The sequence below is a fragment of the Neoarius graeffei genome, chromosome 10 (assembly GCF_027579695.1).
Source record: "Neoarius graeffei isolate fNeoGra1 chromosome 10, fNeoGra1.pri, whole genome shotgun sequence".
NCBI lineage: Eukaryota > Metazoa > Chordata > Actinopteri > Siluriformes > Ariidae > Neoarius > Neoarius graeffei.
Genome location: NC_083578.1, coordinates 73,018,544 through 73,042,075, shown reverse-complemented (window position 1 = coordinate 73,042,075; position 23,532 = coordinate 73,018,544). Strand labels below are relative to the sequence as shown.

At 40.9% G+C, this 23,532-nt stretch overlaps 1 protein-coding gene across 4 annotated transcripts; it reads left to right on the top strand.

Annotated features, from left to right (window-relative positions):
- The first annotated feature begins 1,130 nt into the window (after nt 1-1,130).
- inka2 (inka box actin regulator 2) lies at nt 1,131-15,740 on the top strand. 4 transcript variants are annotated; one of them, XM_060930888.1, is made up of 3 exons: nt 1,131-1,204; nt 1,362-1,586; nt 13,502-15,740. In XM_060930888.1, the coding sequence occupies exons 2-3, from the start codon at nt 1,521-1,523 to the stop codon at nt 14,633-14,635; spliced, it is 1,200 nt and encodes a 399-aa protein (XP_060786871.1). In that variant the 5' UTR covers nt 1,131-1,204; nt 1,362-1,520; the 3' UTR covers nt 14,636-15,740. The 4 variants fall into 4 exon arrangements, with proteins under 4 accessions (XP_060786871.1, XP_060786869.1, XP_060786870.1 ...); XM_060930887.1 differs by having other exon boundaries at nt 1,182-1,259; XM_060930886.1 differs by having other exon boundaries at nt 1,171-1,586.
- Nucleotides 15,741-23,532: the final 7,792 nt, after the last annotated feature.

Here is a 23,532-nt window from a genome sequence, read left to right as displayed (position 1 = left end):
GTGAGGCTTAGTCCACTTCTTCGCGGGTGAATTATATTGTTACTATTATAGACCATAGTGCCCTCTATTGGACCAAGTGAGGGCATTCACGTGCAATACTTATTCATGTCCAGAAGATGTCGCCAAACACAAACATTTCGTATTCATATGCAAGTAGCCCAGACTGAATTTCACCCATGAGCTACCCATAAGCTTTTTGTTATAAGAACATAAAAAAAAACAAATCCATGAATGTTCCTGGAATGTTTTTAGTGACAAAAATAGTAGGCGCGAACTTTGGTGGTCGTTCCTCGTCAGTTATCATATAACCATCAGAGAACTTCGTGTTTTAAAGTTCAGAGCTGACTTTGTTAACCACAGCTGAAACTGAATATTCCCAGAATGTTATGAAAGGGAAAGAAAGAAAGAAAGAAAGAAAGAAAGAAAGAAAGAAAGAGCAATTAAATGCTAACATTATGAGGAACATTTTGTTCAGTGTGCAAAATTATGCGAAATGAATCTAAGTACAAATTTCACTTGAGATATGAATAAGGCAGACGCATATTCTCGGAATACACAGTAGCCTATTGTGCACAATGATTAGGCACAACTATTGCGCACAACTAATGACGTCTCAGACTCTGTCCAGGCATCAAAAAACGCCCACACATTACCATATAAGCAATAAGGAAAACAGAAATAAGTTGGTAATTAAATGAGATAGCCCACTATTGGAAAGATTTTTTAAAAATGTAGCCTAATACTCCATGTCTAATTAACACTAACTAATTGGTACATTATCTTCTGAGGATTGGGGACTCGAGCTATTTTACCAACTCTTGATTCGTCGTTGTTAAGATTCCATAATTTCGTTGTCTAAATGCTGACATAAAGCCAGAAATGCATAAACAACGACGCAAAATCAGTAGAGAACATTTTCCAATCAGAGTTGAATCTTCATCAGAGATGCATGTCTCAGTGCGTGAAGAAACAATAGGGACAGTCCCATTCCTATGCATGAACCCCTGCTTAAGTGTCCATTGATCACCTGTTGATTAGATTACTGTCTGAAAAGCTCGTTTTGTTTGTATTCGGAAAACCGTTAGTTACCCTCCCACCAACCCCCACGGTTATTTAGGTGTGTCCTGGAGATTTGAAACGAAGTTTGAACGCCACACGTGGAGACAACTCACACTGCTGGACTTTCCCAGAGTCTCACTGAGTGGTGAGGACTTGTTTCAGGCTTGAATGCGAGGAGTATTGGGTTGGAGAAATGTCAGGTGATGTCGCACGCAGCGCTGTGAGAGATCTGCATAATTAAATCACAGCTTGTGTGTGTGTGTGTGTAGTAAATATCCTGAGCTCGTGCTTTCACTTCACAGCTTTGTGGTGCTGAAAGAAGTCCTGAGGAGGCGCAGAAGGCGGCGAGGCGAACATCGATGCAGAGGTTTTCATTGCCACGTAGATGACTTCAGTTTCTAAATAGGACAGTGTATGGAAGTTTAATACACACTTTAATAAATACTTAATATCTCGTTTGTATGATGGAGCGCGTGCCAGAGCGCAAAGAAATGGACAAGTGCCTGAAAAGTTTAAAGCAGGAACTGGTAAGTATTATTATTATTATTATTGCTGTTGTTTTAGCAGTATTCACTCTGCTCATTTTAAAAGTCCACCTTTTATATTGTATACCTTTTATATGGTGGTGTAGTGGTTAGCACTGTCGCCTCACAGCAAGAAGGTTCTGGGTTCGAGCCCAGTAGCCAACGGGAGTGTGGCGTTTGCATGTTCTCCCCATGTCTGCGTGGGTTTCCTCTGGGTGCTCCGGTTCGCTCCACAGTACAAAGACATGCAGTTAGGTTAACTGGCCACTCTAAATTATCCATAGGTGTGTGTGTGAATGGTTGAGAGGAGAAAACCTCAATAATCCAGTAGAAGGCAACTGTAATCCTCAGAGGCGATTCTAGAGTCTGTTGTGGCCCCAAGCAAAAATTTCCAGGGGGCCCTTCTGACCAGTGCTCATCACCAATATCTCATCTCATTATCTCTAGCCGCTTTATCCTGTTCTACAGGGTCGCAGGCAAGCTGGAGCCTATCCCAGCTGACTACGGGCGAAAGGCGGGGTACACCCTGGACAAGTCGCCAGGTCATCACAGGGCTGACACATAGACACAGACAACCATTCACACTCACATTCACACCTAGGCTCAATTCAGAGTCACCAGTTAACCTAACCTGCATGTCTTTGGACTGTGGGGGAAACCGGAGCACCCGGAGGAAACCCACGCGGACACGGGGAGAACATACAAACTCTGCACAGAAAGGCCCTCGTCGGCCACGGGGCTCGAACCCGGACCTTCTTGCTGTGAGGTGACAGCGCGAACCACTACACCACCGTGCTGCCCTGTATGAAACCAAAGTTTTTTAAATTCCAAATGTGAAAATACAATGGTAAAGAACAATAAAAAACAAAATAAATAAGCCATCGGGCCCCGACTCTCAGGGGGCCCCTGGGCCAGGGGGCCCAAGCAGTTGCCTGCCTTGCCTGTTCACAAGCTGCGCATCTGGTAATCCTTCCCTAGAAACTTTGATGGCTGAAGCCATCAGAACAGATCTGCCATCAAGAAGAAGAAGAACCATTTGTATGTGAATAAGATCCTGGATTTTTTTTTTTTAACCTGAGGCAACAGTGGCTGAGCCCAAATGATTTTCTACTCCCTATATAGCCTAAGCGTTCTATATACAATTTATTGTATGGTCTGTCGTGCGATGGGCACGTGGGCTGGAAATGGTAATCTGAAATAAGCGAAGCTGATTGGCTTATTGGTACAGTGCCTTGCAAAAGTATCCCCCCCCCCCCCCGGCATTTTTCGGGTTTTGTTGCTTCACAACCTGGAATTAAAATTGATTGTTTGAGGTTTGCATCATTTCATTTACAGAATATGCCTACAACTTTGAAGATGTGAATTTTTTTTGTGAAGCAAACAACAAATAGGACAAAATAACAGAAAACTTCAACATGCAAAACTATTCACCCCTCAATGTCACTACTTTGTAGAGCCACCTTTTGCGGCAATTATAGTTGCAAGTTGCTTTGGATAAGTCTCTATGAGCTTGCCACATCTAGCCACTGGGATTGTTGCCCATTCCTCAAGGCAAAATTGCTCCAGTTCCTTCAAGTTGGATGGGTTCTGCTGGTGAACAGCAATCTTCAAGTCTGACCACAGATTCTCAATTGGATTGAGGTCTGGGGGTTTGACGAGGCCATTCCAACACATTTAAATGTTTCCCTTTAAACCACTCCAGCGTCACTTTAGCAGTATGTTTATGCCCTGTCCACACGGCAACGGATTCAGGTGACTCCGATACAATTGCTTATCGTTTAGGCCTGGCGTCCACACGGCACCGGCGTTTTGGGTGCCCAAAACGCAATCATTTTGAGAACGGGTTCCAGAGTGGAAAGATCTGGCAGTGTTGCCGTTGTGAAGTCGTCTGGATGAGTAGAATGGATTTGTTTACGATGACATCACAACCACATGACTGTGAGTGCTTCACGTCGGGTAGAAGTGTAACGAACTCGATGCGAGTTGTCAACAAATCCTATAACTTGGTTCATGAAACGCGCTTACAAAATATTTTCACTGTGAATATTTATTGTGTAATGGTGCAAAGTGAGAGAGAGAGAGAGAGAGAGAGAGAGAGAGACTCTGCCCTTAGGGCAGAGTCAATCCCGCCAGCAAAAATAGGGAAAAAAAGGAGCGATCTCACCTCTTCAGATATTGGTTTAAGTCCTACAATACATTCCTCAAAAAGGGCGTAGAAGAGCGAATTAATCCATCAACATGTAGCATTCAATTTATTCCGGACCATTAAAGATGCCGCCTTCCGCGTAGAATCATACGTCATCCTCGCCGCCATATTGGATAGGTCAAAGCGGAGAATAAAGATTCATGTGCTGCGTTTAACTGTACCAACAGGTTTACCGTCCAAACGAGATCACATGGGATTACCTTTCACAGGTGAGAAACAACAAATTAATCCATCAATGTGTAGCATTCAATTTATTCCGGACCATTAAAGACGCCGCCTTCCGCGTAGAATCATACGTCATCTTCACCGCCATATTGGATAGGTCAAAGCGGAGAATAAAGATTAGCTGCGTTTAACTGTACCAACAGGTTTGCCGTCCAAACGAGATCACATGGGATTACCTTTCACAGGTGAGACTGGAAAAATACTTTTCATTGTATTTGGTCATTATAATGTAATTTTACGAACAGATTTTCCTGACTTTGTGGCTAATATGAAGTCTCGCGCATAATAGTTTATGCGCATGCGTCCTTACTTCTTCTATTGTTCTGATGTCTCCGAAGGGACCGTCTTACAGCGCCCCTAGAGGTGTGGCATGTGTATTGCATCGTTTTCAGCAAGCATTGCGTTGCCATATGGACCTGATATTTTACTGATCGTTGCCCATTTGGACGTGATATATTTTAAATAACATCTCGTTGCCGTTGTCGTGTGGATGTAGCCTTAGAGTCATTGTCCTGCCGGAACATGAACCTTCATCCCAGTCTCAAATCTCTGGCCGACTCAAACAGGTTTTCCTCCAGAGCAGCCCTGTATTTAGTGCCATCCATCTTTCCTTCAGTCCTGACCAGCTTTCCTGTCCCTGCAGATGAAAAATATTCCCACAGCATGATGCTGCCACCACCATGCTTCACTGTAGGAATGGTGTTCTCAAAAGTGTTGGGTTTGCGCCACACATGGCATTTCCCATGATGGCCAAAAAGTTAAATTTTAGTCTCATTTGACCAAGAGAATCTTCTTCCATGTGTTTGGAGAGTCTGCTACATGCTGTTGGGCAAACTCCAAACTTGTTTTCTTAAGCAATTACTTTTTTTCTGGCCACTCTTCCATAAAGCCCAGCTCTGTGGAGTATACAGCTTATTGTGGTCCTATGGACAGATACTCCAGTCTCTGCTGTGGAACTCTGCAGCTCATTCAGGGTTACCTTTGGTCTCTGTGCTGCCTCTCTGATTAATGCCCTCCTTGCCCGGTCCTTGAGTTGTGGCAGGCGGCCCTCTCTTGGCAGGTTTGTTGTTGGTACCATGTTCTTTCCATTTGATGATGATGGATTTGATGGTGCTCTGGGGGATCATCAAAGATTTTGATTTTTTTTTTTATAACCCAACCCTGACTTGTACTTCTCAACAACTTTGTCCCTGACTTGTTTGGAGAGCTCTTTAGTCTTCATGGTGTTGTTTGGTTAGTGGTGCCTCTTACTTAGTGGTGTTGCGGCCTCTGGGGCCTTTCAGAAAAGGTGTATATATACTGACAGATCATGTGACACTTAGATTGCACACAGGTGGACTTTATTTATGTGACTTCTGAAGGTAATTGGTTGCACCAGAACTTTTTAGGGGCTTCATAGCAAAGGTGGTGAATACATATGCACATGCCAATTTTCAGTTTTTTATTTTTAAATTTTTTCTCATTTCACTTCACCAACTTAGACTATTTTGTGCAGATCCATGACATAAAATTCAGATAAAAATATTTAAATTACAGGTTGTAATGTAACAAAATAGGTTAAAAAGCCAAGGGGGTGAATACTTTTGCAAGGCACTGTATACCATCTTTCTACTGATTGGCCTGTTCTGCCTCTCACCTTTTCCTGATTGTGTGTCCCAGGTAGATATGAATTATCCGTTTGATGTAACTGTGTCCACCATTCATTATTGCTGTTTTCTTTCATAAGACCTATTCAATTATTTGTTATTACAGACATGTAACAGAGTAGTAGTTCTAAATAGTGTTAAAGCTAAGTTCGGTAATTTATTTTAGAAACATTTTTGTTGTATTTCTTGAAATTTGCTTTACAGTCCAACAGCACTGAATAAATCAAATACTCTGACAATAAAAAGAAAAAAAAGGTCATCTGTGGCAGTCACAGGACTGTAAAAATCCCATCCAATCATTTCATTCCATCCTCATTGCACGTGACCACAGTGTTCCACAAGGCTAGGCAGACATACTGCAGACATACTGCCAAAGCTAGTGAGCTAATCTCCAGCTGTGAGTACTAAAAATAGCTATGTTCATTGATTACGTTCATTATGATAACACTATAGGTGTATTCTTACATGTGAATGAAACATGAGGTAGTTGGATATGACAACAATGCTCTACACTCCTCTCCACAATGCTCTCGCTCATGGACTTGTCCTCCAGCAGTAGGCAGGCAGTGCACATTCATATGTTTTGGAGGAGTAGCTTTGGATTGAAGCCTGAAGGGAGGAGGGGGGATTTTTTTGGTTGGATACTCTCAAAATCTAGCATACTCTTGCTGGTTTCTCCAATGTTGCCTGCCCTAGCTTTAAATATCCCAGAAAGCTCTGCCACATGATATACTGTAGGTACTGAAGAAATTATCATTCTGTTAACTTCTTTTTTTTTCAGGGTAAATCAATCTGTAACGAGTAAACTAAAGTAAATTTATGCAATCTGACTTGTTAAATTATGAGGATTTCATTGTGGGGGGCATAGAATGTAGGATGGAGTGAAACAAAGGCTGGCTTTGTGGTCCAGAGCTTCCCGAAACAGAGTTAGTCTTAAAGCCTCTACCAGACACCAGAGTTTAAAAAGTTTCAAGCATATCAACAGTGTGAGAATGAACAGTGCATACACAAAGAAATGACGTAATACTAGAGTTTAGTTGTTTGTTTAATTGTTCTATGTCAGCTATCTGATCAGACTGTCAAATCCTTTTTACAAATATAATGTGATAAACAAAAATTTAGCATAGTGTTGTAGTGGTGGTAGTAGTAGTAGTTTTGCCTGTCACCGATCCAGGGTCCCTGGTTCAATCCTGAGCTTGGGTTACTGAAATCCTGTGTACATTTGGGTTTCCTCCACGTTCGCCACTTATTTCCCACCTCCTGGTAGGTGGATTAGCTGTGATAAATTAGTCGTAGGTGTGAAAGTGTATGCACAGTGTCCTGTAGACTGCCATCCCATGTGCAGAGTAGGCTCTGCAAAATCCATTGCAAAGATGAATGAAAGATGAATGTTCAGTATGTTTGACAAAGAGATTTACCAATATGGCTAGATTTACTACCTACTGAGATTGACTTATATTGCTATGTTCAGTATGTACTGCCAGTAATTTGCCAGTATATTTATGTTCAGTATGTAGTTCTTTTTCCCCCCATAGTCAGCAAGTGCTGTAAGGCCACCACTGATGACATTTTAACAGTCCTTCATTACGGTATCCAGGGCATTTTTAAACTTGGCGGAGCCCATCCTTCTCCAATTATCGAATCAATGGACAATTTAGAGTTGCCACTTAGCCTAACCACATCTTTAGACTGTGGGGGAAACCAGAGCACCCAGAGGAAACCCATACAGACATGGGGAGAACATGCAAACTCTACACAGAAAGGCCCCTTGTCAGTCATAAGGTTCGAACCTGGGACCTTCTTGCTGTGAGGCAACAGTGCTAACCACTGCACCACTTTGCCACCCAGTATTTACTGGAAGTTGCCAATATGCCTATGGTCAGTATGTACTGGAAATCAGTGATATGTATAGCTTCATTATGTCCTGGAATCCACCAATATGTCTATGTTCAGTATGTACTGGAATTTACAGGTACTGGTATACTCAGTATAGACTGGAATTGCCAATAAGGGAATGTCCAGTAGTGGTTTCCCAATAACCCCGATTCCAAAAAAGTTGGGACAAAGTACAAATTGTAAATGAAAACGAAATGCAATAATTTACAAGTCTCAAAAACTGATATTGTATTCACAATAGAACATAGACAAAATATCAAATGTCGAAAGTGAGACATTTTGAAATTTCATGCCAAATATTGGCTCATTTGAAATTTCATGACAGCAACACATCTCAAAAAAGTTGGGACAGGGGCAATAAGAGGCTGGAAAAGTTAAAGGTACAAAAAAGGAACAGCTGGAGGACCAAATTGCAACTCATTAGGTCAACTGGCAATAGGTCATTAACATGACTGGGTATAAAAAGAGCATCTTGGGCCAAGTTTACATTAGACCGTATCTGTCTCGTTTTCTTCGCGGATGCACTGTCCGTTTACATTAAAACGCCTGGAAACGCCGGGAAACGGGAATCCGCCAGGGTCCACGTATTCAATCTAGATCGTGTCTGGTTCGGTGCTGTGTAAACATTGAGAATACGCAGATACGCTGTGCTGAGCTCTAGCTGGCGTCGTCATTGGACAACGTCACTGTGACATCCACCTTCCTGATTCACTGGCGTTGGCCATGTGACGCGACTGCTGAAAAACGGCACGGACTTCTGCCTTGTATCACCTTTCATTAAAGAGTATAAAAGTATGAAAATACTGCAAATACTGATGCAAATACTGCCCATTGTGTAGTTATGATTGTCTTTAGGCTTGCCATCCTTCCACTTGCAAGTGGTAAGTGATATGCGCTGGGATCACACACACAGCGGCTCAGTCCCGAATCACTGCTCGTGCGCTATACTCGCGCGCTCTGTGAGCTGCACAGGGCCGGAGTGTGCACCCTCCAGAGGGCACTCGCTGTTCAGGGCGGAGTGATTTGGAGCGCAGGATGCCTGCGGAGCCGAGCGTATCCGTGTATTGGTGTTGTTGTGTGCACGCGAATCGTGTATTGGTGTTGCTGTGTGCACACTAATCGTTTTAAAAACGTTAATCTGATGATCCGCTGATACGGTCTAATGTAAACCCCACCTTGGAGTGGCAGCGGCTCTCAGAAGTAAAGATGGGAAGAGGATCACCAATCCCCCTAATTCTGCGCCGACAAATAGTGGAGCAATATCAGAAAGGAGTTAGACAGTGTAAAATTGCAAAGAGTTTGAACATATCATCATCTACAGTGCATAATATCATCAAAAGATTCAGAGAATCTGGAAGAATCTCTGTGCGTAAGAGTCAAGGCCGGAAAACCATACTGGGTGCCCGTGATCTTCGGGCCCTTAGACGGCACTGCATCACATACAGGCATGCTTCTGTATTGGAAATCACAAAATGGGCTCAGGAATATTTCCAGAGAACATTATCTGTGAACACAATTCACCGTGCCATCCGCCGTTGCCAGCTAAAACCCTATAGTTCAAAGAAGAAGCCGTATCTAAACACGATCCAGAAGCGCAGACGTCTTCTCTGGGCCAAGGCTCATTTAAAATGGATTGTGGCAAAGTGGAAAACTGTTCTGTGGTCAGACGAATCAAAATTTGAAGTTCTTTATGGAAATCAGGGACGCCGTGTCATTCGGACTAAAGAGGAGAAGGACGACCCAAGTTGTTATCAGCGCTCAGTTCAGAAGCCTGCATCTCTGATGGTATGGGGTTGCATTAGTGCATGTGGCATGGGCAGCTTACACATCTGGAAAGACACCATCAATGCTGAAAGGTATATCCAGGTTCTAGAGAAACATATGCTCCCATCCAGACAACGTCTCTTTCAGGGAAGACCTAGCATTTTCCAACATGACAATGCCAAACCACATACTGCATCAATTACAGCATCATGGCTGCGTAGAAGAAGGGTCCGGGTACAGAACTGGCCAGCCTGCAGTCCAGATCTTTCACCCATAGAAAACATTTGGCGCATCATAAAACGGAAGATACGACAAAAAAGACCTAAGACAGTTGAGCAACTAGAATCCTACATTAGACAAGAATGGGTTAACATTCCTATCCCTAAACTTGAGCAACTTGTCTCCTCAGTCCCCAGACATTTACAGACTGTTGTAAAGAGAAAAGGGGATGTCTCACAGTGGTAAACATGGCCTTGTCCCAACTTTTTTGAGATGTGTTGTTGTCATGAAATTTAAAATCACCTAATTTTTCTCTTTAAATGATACATTTTCTCAGTTTAAACATTTGATATGTCATCTATGTTCTATTCTGAATAAAATATGGAATTTTGAAACTTCCTCATCATTGCATTCCGTTTTTATTTACAATTTGTACTTTGTCCCAACTTTTTTGGAATCGGGGTTGTACAATGTTAAAGTTCCTTGTTATTTTGGGTGGCTTTCTTGATCACAACTGCTAATGACAGGTCTAAACACAAGTGACTTAGCCTTTGACGTGCCTGGCACTGCATTATAGAATTCATACATTGGTGTATAATTACACCAAAACTAATATTCTAGATGACAGTATACATAGGATGTTAGTGAAAAAAAATTCTATAATTTACGAATGATTAAGCTATGTCAGATCCTATAGAAAGTTCTTCAGTACAGGCTGTCATTACCAAGGCTTTCTATCTGTACTTTTTACCATTTGTCTGCAGAGCTGATGAGTGTGTCTTAGCTTAGTCTGTGAACTCTGAGCAGCTCCAAGAATGAAGCCAAGTAGAAGAAAGAGATCTCAGACTCACGACTAGACATCTGACTCAGTTAAAATAGCACTTAGGTGCAATAAATTTCGTGTACATACACAAAATTTTTTAGAACTTGTGATTCTTGACATGCAGGAACGGACTGTGCTTGTTTGCTAAAAATTTCTCTCCCTCTCTCCCATGTAAAGGAAAAAAAAACATAAACCTTAGCTTTAAAACTCACTGATTGTGAATATAACATGGCATTCACACTTAAACAATCAGGGCATTGAGTATACTACCATCCATTTTTTATTACTGCTTTTATTCAGTGTTTCTGCGCCTTGTGAATGAATACTGCCTTTTCATTCCTCTGTTTATAAGTAAAGTAATTGCACTTAACCTTCTCAGAGGTGTAATAATGATCATTAAGAAGCAATCAATATGTTTTCTGATTTATCGACCCACTGAGGGGCTTTGTGATGATAAATATGCTGTGTTGATGAACTGTGCATTCACTGTTCATGTCACATGCAGTTGTTGACAAATGAGAAAAGGAGACATGCTCCCACAGTGTGTTCGTGGGTGTGCGTGCATGGTGCTGACTAGCAGATCTGAGATTGCCTTAGGGATGTTACACATAACCACATCCGTCATGAGTGAGTTGTTATGGTGACGTAAGCCAAATCCTCCAATGTGTCTGGGCTCATCCTGAAGGAGAGCACAGGAGGCCAGGGTGATGAGATAGCAGCAGTTACAGAAACCCAAGACAGACAAATGGATTTTACTCAAATTTCCACAGTGCTACAGTTAACTGATCTGTTCTTTTACAATATTCATACTGCCCCTGATTAAAGATGTTCTTAATCAGTAGCAGTATGAATATTGTACTGGTGCTTTAAAGATTTTCATCCAGTCTGAATGATGTCTCTGTGCGCTTTTGACATTTCCACACAAAGACGTCTTTCTCCACATCGCTTCTGTCACAGATGTTATTGATGTCTAAACGATTATGAGGTCATAGAGTTAGTCGAAACTGACAACAGACCCTCTTCTTATATGACTTCAAGTTTCCCCATATGACCTCTAAAAGCACTTTACAACATGTCCACATTTATATTTAATGAGCTGCCCAAAGTAAAACATGGCTTCACACACGTTTACGTTTTAACATGCATGTGAAAGCTAGTTACAGCAAAAAAGTGCACATCTCAATTCTGTCATTTAAACCAATCAGTAACTTTCTCTACTAGAGACATTTTTCTCTAAATATTCTAAAGATCAGAAACTAATTTAATAAGAAGATTATTCTATACTACCTGATCACTGTGGGGGATCACTTGTTTGAATATGGAAAATATAAAATAGCTAAGGATAGCTTTTATTTGTTTATATACAGTATTGAAGGGAACCCAAACTGCCTGATTTTACTGCACAGTGCTATGTGTATGTGTGGCATGTCTAAACTGGTATAAGGTATTTGATCTCAGTTAATCCCAGACACATGAATGTGATCATAATCCACAGCTCTGACAAGTGTGATGCATAGATCCGGCAAATAATGAGCAATTCTCTCTTTCCCACACACAGATATTGTAATAGAGAGATTAACTGAAGATATGACTACCACTTAAATGCTTTTATGATATGTACCTAATTGAAGACCTGTGATGAATGTCTCCATGGACACACACACACACACACAATCATAATTGCACTTCCTCTTACATAAATCCACTGATTGTGAGCAATTTACTGTTAGAAATGTCTCAGCCTTATGAGTAATTAGGTTTGATTCATAAAGCAATTTCTTCTTTAAAACTACAGCCCCCACTGTGCCCTTTCATTTATGCTTGGGCCAAGAAAAAAAAAAATCAATGTGACGCATGAATTGGACAGTCACATGATTGGCTAACAGACAGATACACATTAGAAAGAAAGAGAAGGAGAGAAAGGGAGAGGAAGAGAGGCATAAAGGAAGAGAGCTTACTGGAGTATGGTAAGGTGATAGTGCTTATTTTTGAACTAATGAGTTGCATAACTATGACAAAGCACTGCTAGAAAGCATAGATATTACTGAACTCATATTTATAGATTAACTTAATTATCATGGTGTATACAAGTGCTTTGAATCATTATTTTGTTGTTGCATCTTGAAACGTAAGTATTTAGTTTTCTGTGCTGGTTGAAAACTATTAGAAAAGCATGTTGTTTTTTAAAATCATGATTTTGTAATGTGAAACTTTGTAAGCTTTTTAAGTAGGTGTATTCATTCAGATGATGACATAGCATTAAAAGAATCTCTTCAAAGAATTTTACATTTTCGCCCTCTAACTGAGATTATGGTGTCAGGACTGCACAGCTTCCTCTGCAGAAGCTGATAACATCTATTGATCTGTAATCCTAGAGATGCAAAGACCTTTTACAGGCAGCACTGTTAATGTATATACATACTTTCAAGAAAGGAAGATGCACACCTCACTGAATCTGAAGCAAATTGCTGCAAAAAAGGTTTTACATTAAAACCATTTTATTGTTGCTACTAGCTTCAAGATTATCCATGACTGAACACACACACACACACACACACACACACACACACACACACACACACACACACACACACAATTTGGTGCTTTTATGGTGAAGGGACTTTGAATCTCACCTTGATCGCTAGCCATGAGGAGATACAGTTACAGAATAACAGGTGTGTGAGAGACATGGAAGAATGAACATTACTTAAAATATAAAAGATGAATACAGAATAGCAAGAGATTGATACAAAGGGCTGACAGGTGACAGGTGTGAAAAACAGCCTTGCTACTTTTTCCCCCCAGGTGTAATTTTCTCCTTATTCTTGGCATGACAGTACAAGTAGCTAAGAGTAATGCCAGTTCAAACCAAAAGGCGGGACTCAGCTCTTTTGTTCTCCTCCTAAGTCAGATCCCTGAGGAGAAATCTGAGACTATGGAATGGTAGATCATCACCAACCACAGAATTCCACTCATGTATTCAGACATATTAGGTGGTCCATTTTATGTCTGAGGATGCCAAATGATGTCATTTTTTTAGGACTTTAATGACACAAACTTAGATGTTGGGTCCCCATTGAACATGATCTCTGATGAAAACCTGATGGTTACTGTATATTAAAGTAGCTTTCTTTTTCAGATCTCCATGAGGGAGGCAGGCGATGGTCTCCAGACTCAGATGAACTCTATGATGGGAGCTTTGCAGGAGCTGAAACTCCTTAAGGTACAGACTGCTCTGGAACAACTTCAGATCTCCTGCAAAGCCAGTCAACTTTATCAACCCTCTCCTCACAGACCCAAGACCTCAGATCCAGCACTTACACATCATCTGGACCATATCTCAAGAGGAAGCATGGAAAACGATACACGGATTTTAGAACAGCCAAAAAAACATATCTTTACAAGAGAATTGAGTCTGTCTGACCTAGACATGGAACCCTCCAAATTCCTCACCAGCTCCCCATTTGAGAAACAAAGTCCACACCATCTGCCTAGAAGGCAAGAACCTAGAGGAACCCACCACAGAGGCAGTCTGTGCAATTCTGCTTCTTTCTCCAGTTCTGAGGATGACAGCTTCTCTTCCTGTGATTCTCAAGACAGCATCCCTTTATACAATGCTGCAAGCCTTTCAACCTCAAGATCCCCTTTTGAGGAGCGTCAGCCTTCATTCCATTCAGCCACAATGGCTGAGCTCCAAGGACTAATGAACACACTTTCACGGGAAGGGCCCTCTATCGACAGTGATTTTTCTCAATTCGACACAGATGACTCCAGTGACTGGACGTCCTCTCTGATGAATCAAAGCCGAAACAGGCAGCCACTAGTGTTAGGAGACAATGTCTTAGCTGATTTAGTGGGTAACTGGTTGGAACTGCCCGAACTGGAAAGCCAAATATCTGGTGAGACAAAGAGTACAGGAAGGATTGCTGAAGCATCTCAGCATCCACTACGACTCAGCTGCTCTCAGGAGTTCTGTAGACGACTTTCTCTAACCACCAACATCTTCAAAAAGGTCTTGCGCAGCATTCGACCTGGCCGGGAGAAACTTCTAAAGGAGAAACCAGGCTGGTTACACCTAGAAAACGAGGAGGAAACCATCTTTAAAAGAGCAAAGAAAAACAGTAAAGGGTCCAAACTGAAAGATAGTGTGTACAAACCCTTCTGGACAAGAACGGGTGGATCAAGAGGGAAAAGCACACCAAAACCAGACAATACAGAGATCAAAAGTTCAAAAGGGCCAAAATTTGATTATAGCTCTGCAGTCTGGGTTTAAGAGCAATTCATATAAACACTGATAATCACAGGTGCAAAAACAGAGGACTTACTGAACAACAAATACACGTGGAATTACAGCAAATTAGAACTAAAGTTAAGACAATTCTCAGGACTTATTCAAAATTTAGAAGCCAATAATGAAGACATGCCCAGTGTGCAACAGAGAGGGGTTTGTTTAACTCTCTTTCTGTCTCATCATCAACCTTGTTGTCCTGAAAGTAAAGGTAACCACTGGTTTTCAGAAAACGACAGATCCACAAGGCTCCAGCTCAAGCATGTAATTACCATTACTGTAAATTCCTTTAACTGAATCATCCATGTAGATTATATACCTTGTCTTTGAGTAAGAATAATGCATACAATGGGCTCAACCTAGTACATAACTGAAAAATGCAAGTACAACACGACTTTTTTTGGTTAAGGTAATTTTGGGGCAAAACAAGCTGTCTATCCCTGATGAGTCAAATCAACTAGTCTCAATCTGTACATTGATTGTCTGCCTATTTAGATAAATCAATAAGGTAGGAGTGTCCAGGTGTCAGTCAAAATCAAGTGCTGAATACCCCAGAAAAAATAAAGTATCTAAATACCTTTGTACTTCTCATATAAGAAACCAAAATGTTCTCATACAGAACTGTAACAATAGAATAAATTATGAAATGTTTGTAACATATGAACATGTTGATGTTCTATAATGCTTTTTCACTGATGATGTTCCATATACTTTATGTTCTTCTTTTCTTAAAAATGTATGCCAAACATAATTCCTATATGAGCACACTGACCCAATTAATATGCACAATTATTGGAAGACAGCACAGATATGATCAACTGATCAATTGAAATAAGGTTATATATCAGGTCGAATATTCACTCAGAACTAAGTAATGTTTATTTGAACATCTGAAATCCATTCACTCTTTGGGAATGTCCAAGCTTTAGTATGAACATGAAAATGCTTGCCATTAAATCTTGAGTGTTTTTTTTCCTATAAGTATTTTATATAATGGCCAAGGAGCTTCTTTTTCAAATCTTCTTCTTCAAATCAGTTCATGCTACTATTGATAATATAATCACTCTTCATTAAAAGTGTTCTATGCAAATTATGTTGTGTGAAATAATTTTTGAATACAAAAATTAAAGTCACCTGCTTTTACTTATAGGCAGCACAGTGGTGTAGTGGTTAGCCCTGTTGCCTCACAGCAAGAAGGTTCTGGGTTCGAGCCCAGTGGCTGACAGGGGCCTTTCTGTGTTGAGTTTGCATGTTCTCCCTGTGTCTGCGTGGGTTTCCCATGCCCCTTTTCCACCAAATCAGTTCCAGGGCTGGTTCGGGGCCAGTGCTGGTTCACAACTCGTTCAACTCGCGAGCCAGCTGAGAACCAGTTTGCTTTTCCATACCTCGTGGTGCTAAGAGGAGACACATCATTACGTCGCTGTATACGTCAGTTATGTTGCTGTATACGTCAGTTATGTCGCTACGTTTGCATAAACCTTGGCACGAATATCAAAGCAAAAACAAAACGGAAGAAGCAGCAGCGGCAACAACAATAATAATAATGGATGACTTTGCGTTTGTACAGCTGCTGCTTCTCGTCGCTTAAAAATGGTGATCTTTCGTGGTCTTGTTATTGTTGTTGGTCTTAACAACTCAGCCCCCCGCTGACGTAAGCGGTTCTTTCCTCTGGCCCAGCAGAGAGTTGGTGCTAGCCTGGAACCGGTTTTTCTGGCCCCAGAGCCAGTTCTTTGTCAGTGGAAACAGAAAACCCGGTTCCAAACTAAGCACTGGCCCCGAACCAGCCCTGGAACTGCTTTGGTGGAAAAGGGGCATGGGTGCTCCAGCTTCCCCCATAGTCCAAAGGTTAGGCTAATTGGTGGCTCTAAATTGACCGTGAGTGTGAATGGTTGTTTGTCTCTATGTGTCAGCCCTGTGATGACCTGGCGACTTGTCCAGGGTGTACCTCGCCTCTTGCCCATAGTCAGCTGGGGTAGGCTCCAGCTTGCTTGCGACCCTGCATAGGATAAGCGGTTATGGATGGATAATTTTACTTATACTAAATAAATTTGGTAAATGGAATGCTTTACTAGAACTAGATTTGTTCTTCACAAAATTGGGGGTGGATAAATGTGTTGTGCATTACATTTAGCAGGCACTCTCATCCAGAGCAACATACAACGTACCCAGAGCAGTCTGAGGAGCATTTGGGGGTTAGGTGCCTTGCTCAAGGGCACTTCAGCCATTCTTGCTGGTCTAGGGACTCAAACCAGCAACCTTTTGGTCCCAAAGCTGCTTCTCTAACCATTAGGCCATGTGTTGTGTTTTTATTACACAAAGACCTTACTATAATAATAGGTGTGGTGGGCCTGGGTTTTGCTAAACAACATTTTCCTTTCATTCATTCATTTCCTCCGAGTTTGACTTGCAAACAGGAAGTAACAGACTAATGCTTAAAGGAGATACACAGAGCCTTTATTTTTAAATACATTTCTGAGTGGATAGTATCTCCATCCTTGACCCTTGTATGCTGCATAAATGGGAATAAAAAATATATATTTTTGAGAGTTAAAATTGACCGCAAAGTTGGCATTCGAGCTGCCCCGCTGAGCCAGTCAGCCCTGAGCGCGTGACATCACAGCAGGAACCAGTTTTAAGGCCGAGGCCTTTTACAGCTATAGACTAAAGTCATATAAATAAAAATTTACGGTGAAAGTAAGAAATACCGTTACCGACTTGCTCAACTAAGACTGATTTGACTTCATTGATTGTGGGTTGACTCTCATTAAAACAGGATAGGTGTTATAACTTATGCAACATACATGTACATGCATGCATTTTCACTGATAAAATGTAAAAGGCTAATTAAATAATCAGATGAACTGAGACAATCACATTCTGAAGCAAATTAAATAATCTTATACCGGTAACTTAAACACACAAGACAAGTTACATGTATTAATCTAAATGCAGGTAAACAACGTGGTGTTGTTTTTTTATCCAAATGAGAATCAGAGCTTACCCGTCTGTGTTCTTGCTTCTTGAAGACCGATTGTTTTTTGAAATAATCTGACTTTCAGTTGTTCGTTCAGTTCTCCATTCATTCACTTCTTCCATCTAAGGGTGAGATGGTAGCAATATCCAGTTTAGAAATCAGATGGCTGCTCCACTCATTCACTTTTCTTCATACTGTGTAGTCCACCATTACTGCTGGGCTCAGGCAAATACTAAAACCCGGGACAGAACGGAATGTCACCGGTTTTAGCAACAACTGCGGGGCGGTCACTGCCCGAGCAATATGTCCCATCCCATTCCGTCCCGGGTTTTAGGTGCAACTGAACTCACTTTCCTTTTAAAAAAATAAATAAAAACTTTCCTTTTCTTGTAGTTTTCTTTTTCTTTAATTGTTGATACTGCACCCTCTTTCAATACGGGCTTATAGCCAACGCTCCTCAACAGATCAGATGTTTCGTATGAGTCTTCAGTAAAATGTGCAGAGCAGAGGAGAGACCACTTCATAGGCGCCCAATGTGCCCGTGAACTTCTCGCAAAACGCGTCCAAATTTTTGCAGTTTGAACATTCTTGGACCATGAATGCAATGTAAATCCACCTTCTGTCGTGTTGCTGCACTGGCCAAAAACACATCTACGTACGTGGCATGGCGATAAATTAGCTCAAAATGGAAGATTGGAGTTGCAGTCAGCTCTGTTTTTTAGTATAGTGGAAATGGCGATGAGACCGATAGACTTCCTGCTGTGACATTACTGACGTCAAGATCATTCACTCAGACTGCTACCTATATAAAGCACTTTAATCGTAAAAATTACTATATTAGATTTATTGTTAACGCTTAAAACTATTCCTGTGCCATTCTTGAGGTCTCGAGGCATTTATAAACGAAAGTGAAGCCATGGCTCTGCGTATATGCTTTAACTGTCACCTATGCCTATATCATGGCGTTGTACAATCAGAACATAAGGACAACTAATAGCATGCACGAATATCATAGCGGAAAGTAACATTTTAAAAACGTACAGAAAACCTTAATACAGATATAATGTACTTTTACTTAATTATAATTTTCCCTATAAACTACATAAACACTATCAATAGAACCTGTTTGACTGATCTCAATCTGTGATTACACAATATGCTGCAGTTTATTATCAAGCATCAGCTCTGTAATGCCACTCATCTGATCCTACAGTAAGAACTGTACTCCCTGTTACACACGTTCTCTTTTTTTAAGCAAATTAACTTCTTTATGTTTAACATTTGCCTAAACGTCCTGTGTAATAAATCTTAATGCAAAGAAGACTATGAATTTCCCTCCCTTCCCCAGCATGGCCATAAGAAGTGAGCCTGGAGGCTATCGGTTTAAAACTGACAGGTCAGGCTTTCTCCCAGAAGCCATGTCAGCACGAGCGTTCACATTTCCTAGATGAGAATCAAGAGACCAAATCAGACTTTACTATAATACAGCTCTGTTAACTAAATGCATAAACAGTTCTACTTCACCTATAAACCAGTGAACAACGTACACTAAAATAGAACAGTGATCTTTCTAAAGGTTGGGTCCATCTTGTAATCAGTGTGTGCCAAAAATTACACAATCTCAGACAGCTGATCCATGTCTAAGATGGGATGACTGCTCTGACCAAAACCTATGATCAATTATCATTAGATAGGGATGAACAAATAAAATTTATTAGCCAGCACAAGTGTGTTGCCTAGGCTCATGTTTTGGTTGCCCAGAAACTTAATTTACTAACTAGTGATATATGTAATGTAATAACATAGTGTGAGATAGTTAGTTCGTTAATTAATTTTTAATTAGAACATTAACACGGAGTAATTAATGTTTTTAACTGGAAATTTTGTATTATGCTAGCATTTGGACTCTGGACTTTATTTGGCTTGGTTTCATGAGTATTTCCAAATGTTACTGATTCTGAAAAGATCATCCTCATCTGTACCTGTAACTTAATCTGCATAGTAAAAACCATTCTACTGCCAGCTGATGTGTGTAGTGCAGCAGGCAGTGGGAGTCGGAATGAGCAGCATAAGCTAGACTTACAGTAAGTGCATCATGCTGATATGAAGTTCATTAGGTTTAACCATAGCCTACATACCAAATGAAAACTTTTTTATTCCTAAAGTCAGGCATGTGTAGCTTTTGTTTGTTTGTTTTTCCCTTCTGCTTGTTGAATCTACCTGTCTACTGGGCAACAAGCTTAAAAACTAATAGTCAGGACACTTGTCTCAGACACCCAGACCACTGTTACATTAATCATGCAGACTAACTTATCCTATGGAAAAACAGCAAGAAACAATTAGTTTTGAACTCACTAAGCAGTTAAAAAAATCCTCTCCTTAATAGCTTCTGAATCATGTAGAGTGAGAGGCACAGATGTAGATTCCAGCTCCAGATGCAGACACACAGCAGCATCAGTCATACACGATCAATGCAGTGACTATTAATGTAGGACTCTAATAACAGAGTCCAAACTCACGCATACTTACATACGCGTGCATACACATCAAACGCAAAACCAGCCCACAGGATAAACAGGTGTGGGTGTTTGAGAGGTTATGTAGAATGCAGTTACCTTTAGGCAAAAATCTGTCCTCATTCTATTCTCTCTGTGTGTGAGAACACATTAGAAGCCATACTTCATACCTCTACAGCTGTTCATGAAACTATTTACACACTCCCCCCTGCTGCGAGAACATTATATTGTTAATGCTCTTTTCTGTTCGCCTACTCAACCTCCAGAGCTGTTGGCATTGCTCTCTCACGAAAACACACACACAGTGTGTGACAAGGCTAACCTTGAGCTGTTGCTGAAAAGCCAAGCTAGATTTTTGGATTTAGGATACTCAGATCAGATAGAAGGTCTTAAGTTTATCGCAACAATTTTTCAACATTATAATTTTTTAGCAATCAATATAATGCACTTGTGCGGCACGGTGGTGTAGTGGTTAGCGCTGTTGCCTCACAGCAAGAAGGTCCGGGTTTGAGCCCCGTGGCCGGTGAGGGCCTTTCTGTGTGGAGTTTGCATGTTCTCCCCGTGTCCGCGTGGGTTTCCTCCGGGTGCTCCGGTTTCCCCCACAGTCCAAAGACATGCAGGTTAGGTTAACTGGTGACTCTAAATTGACCGTAGGTGTGAATGTGAGTGTGAATGGTTGTCTGTGTCTATGTGTCAGCCCTGTGATGACCTGGCAACTTGTCCAGGGTGTACCCCGCCTTTTGCCCGTAGTCAGCTGGGATAGGCTCCAGCTTGCCTGCGACCCTGTAGAACAGGATAAAGCGGCTAGAGATAATGCACTTGAAAAAGCTCATTCTTTATAAAATCACTAGACACACAAAATTCACTATGAAAACACTTCTTCATAGACAGGCATCATCAGTGACTGAATGCAGCCTACATTAAAATCCAGTCTTCAATAAGGCTATTGCCACTCTGTATAAAGGGACATATTGTGAGAAACATGCTAATGGTGGGCTACAGTGTAAACTGAGTAGTCAGATGTTTATGTCGTGTTCTGGGTGTGGAATGGAGAGGTGTTAATACATCCACCATGCCTGTTTTACCGCATAATAGTTAAACTATTTTCCATACACCACACTTAAATTACAGACTTAAAATTGCCATTATTACACACTGGCCAGGGAAGTCAAGCTCCCTCAACCTCACAAATATTCACATTTAGTGTTAGTGATATTTCAGTGGAACAACTTCACCAAGTGATTCTTCATTATACAAGCTCAGGCCTGTACATGCAAAGAACAGAAACTGGGTCATTTTCTGCAGGTCAGTCTGACAAGCTGGAGTAGAGGACACTGAAGTCTAATGGAAGATCAATCAATACAAGACTGAGCTGACTAGGGGAATACACAGACCAGGGATCATAACTAATCAAATATGTAATGAATAGAACATACTGCGGCGTGCTGTTATATGCACACATCAACAAGGTGGTGTGAAGTAGATTACCGATTTCCAAGAAGAGCACATCCCAACGTTTTTAAGAAAGCAACACAGGGTGAGCCAGGATTTTTTTTTTCTCGGGGGGGGGGGGGGGGGGGGGGGGCAATATTTTATATACTGGGTGTCCCAGAAGTTGGGGGCAACTCTGTATGGTCTGATTCCAGAGTGCCCCCTAATTTCTGGGACACCCTGTGTGTGTGTGTGTGTGTGTATGTATATATATATATATATATATATATATATATATATATGAATGACTCCCCCCCCCCCCCCCCATAGAGCTGGGCCCGGAGCAACATCACACAAGCAAGAGTGCTGTTGTATTGAACCAGTTCTATTGACAGAATTGGAATTTTATGTAGCAAATGTACACAAGCAGAGTGATACAAATAGTGACAACATCCTAGTGCTATGGGCAGCATGGTGGTATAGTGGTTAGCACAGTCACCTTGCAGCAAGAAGGTTCCAAGTTCTGTGGCCAACGGGGGCCTTTCTGTGTGAAGTTTGCGGTTTCCCCCACATTTCAAAGACATGTGGTTAGGTTAACATGGGACAGCCATGAGGTTGAGCTGAAGTGCCCTTGACCAAGGCACCTAACCCCCAACTGCTCCCCAGGTGCTGTAGTATAGTTGCTCTCTGTTCTGGGTACACGTGTATGCACACTCATTGCTTGCTTGTGCATGCAGGTGTGTTCAGTGCTTCAGATGGGTTAAATACAGAGGAGAAATTTCACTGGTGTGCTTAAGTCCGCGCTTGTACGTGTGACAAAAGGCTTTTTCTTCTTGTACTAAATATCCACATTATTGGAATCCTGCTTGTTCCAGGCAAATTACTGGACAAAAACTAACTGTTCCATCATTCCTCTTGTAAACACAGCAATTTTCCATTAAATTTGTAATTAATAACATTCTTTAACTCACTTTTTGCAGATAGTTCACCACTTACATAATAAAAGCTACAAACAGTTGCCCCCCCCAAATCATCTCTCAGGTTACAAGACAAAAATCCGGCTGGTCAAGTTACCAAAAAATGGAAAGTGCAAAGTCTTTTTTCCTAAAGTTATTTCCTGTGGCATTATAAGCACCAATACTGGAAGCCTTCCAAAAATGTTAATATCACTCCATCCAGCCATCCCCCCTCACCATGTCAACAATTACATATTATTTGGAAAATATAGCATACTTCATGATCAAGTTGTTAGGCTTAGATTCAGCAGTGTGTCTGACACACAAGTGCTGAGTTTCTACAGAAACAGTAACATTAAAAGTGACCCCATCAGTATAAATTTGATATGCGTAAGCTCATGTTATCATCTATACCTCCTCAGCACTTAAATTACATAAATTACCTCAGCATTTATAGCTCAAAATCATAACTGGTTATATAAAAAATTATATTAAAAAAAAGTGCACCTGCTCTGCCTGAAATGACCATTAATTTAGAATCGTCATAACTTAATTTCCAATTTTGTGATAAAATATCTATAAAACTTAAAAAAAAAAGAGTATAATATCTATTAAAATGTGACTTGGGTTAAAATATATTCATTTTGCCAATTGTGTTTGAGATTTCCATGCTGCTAACGTCAAAATTCATTTCTTGTTTGATTATCCTAAAACCTCTCGAACACTACTGATCCAGGCAAGTTAAATGATATCATTCTTAGGCAGTGTATTATTACACTATATTCCAGCTGTTTCTTGTCTGACAGTTTCAATGCAAGTTTTGCAATAAAAGCACTCAGCTTCTCTGCTCCTTCCCCAATATGGTGTGAAGATCAAAAGGACTAAAAGAACCATGCTTGACTTCTAATCATGCATTGACTGTACAGTACTGTCACTTCTTGTGAAGGTCATATCCAATTTCTAGTTTAGGTGGCCCTTTGCAAAATGATTAAAACCCTCACATTT

Bases quoted from the DNA above. Each gene is read 5' to 3' on its own strand.
- inka2 (XM_060930888.1), top strand. From the start codon at position 1,521: ATGATGGAGCGCGTGCCAGAGCGCAAAGAAATGGACAAGTGCCTGAAA. The intron at 1,587-13,501 runs GTAAGTATTATT...TTTCTTTTTCAG, and splicing joins AAAGTTTAAAGCAGGAACTG to ATCTCCATGAGGGAGGCAGG.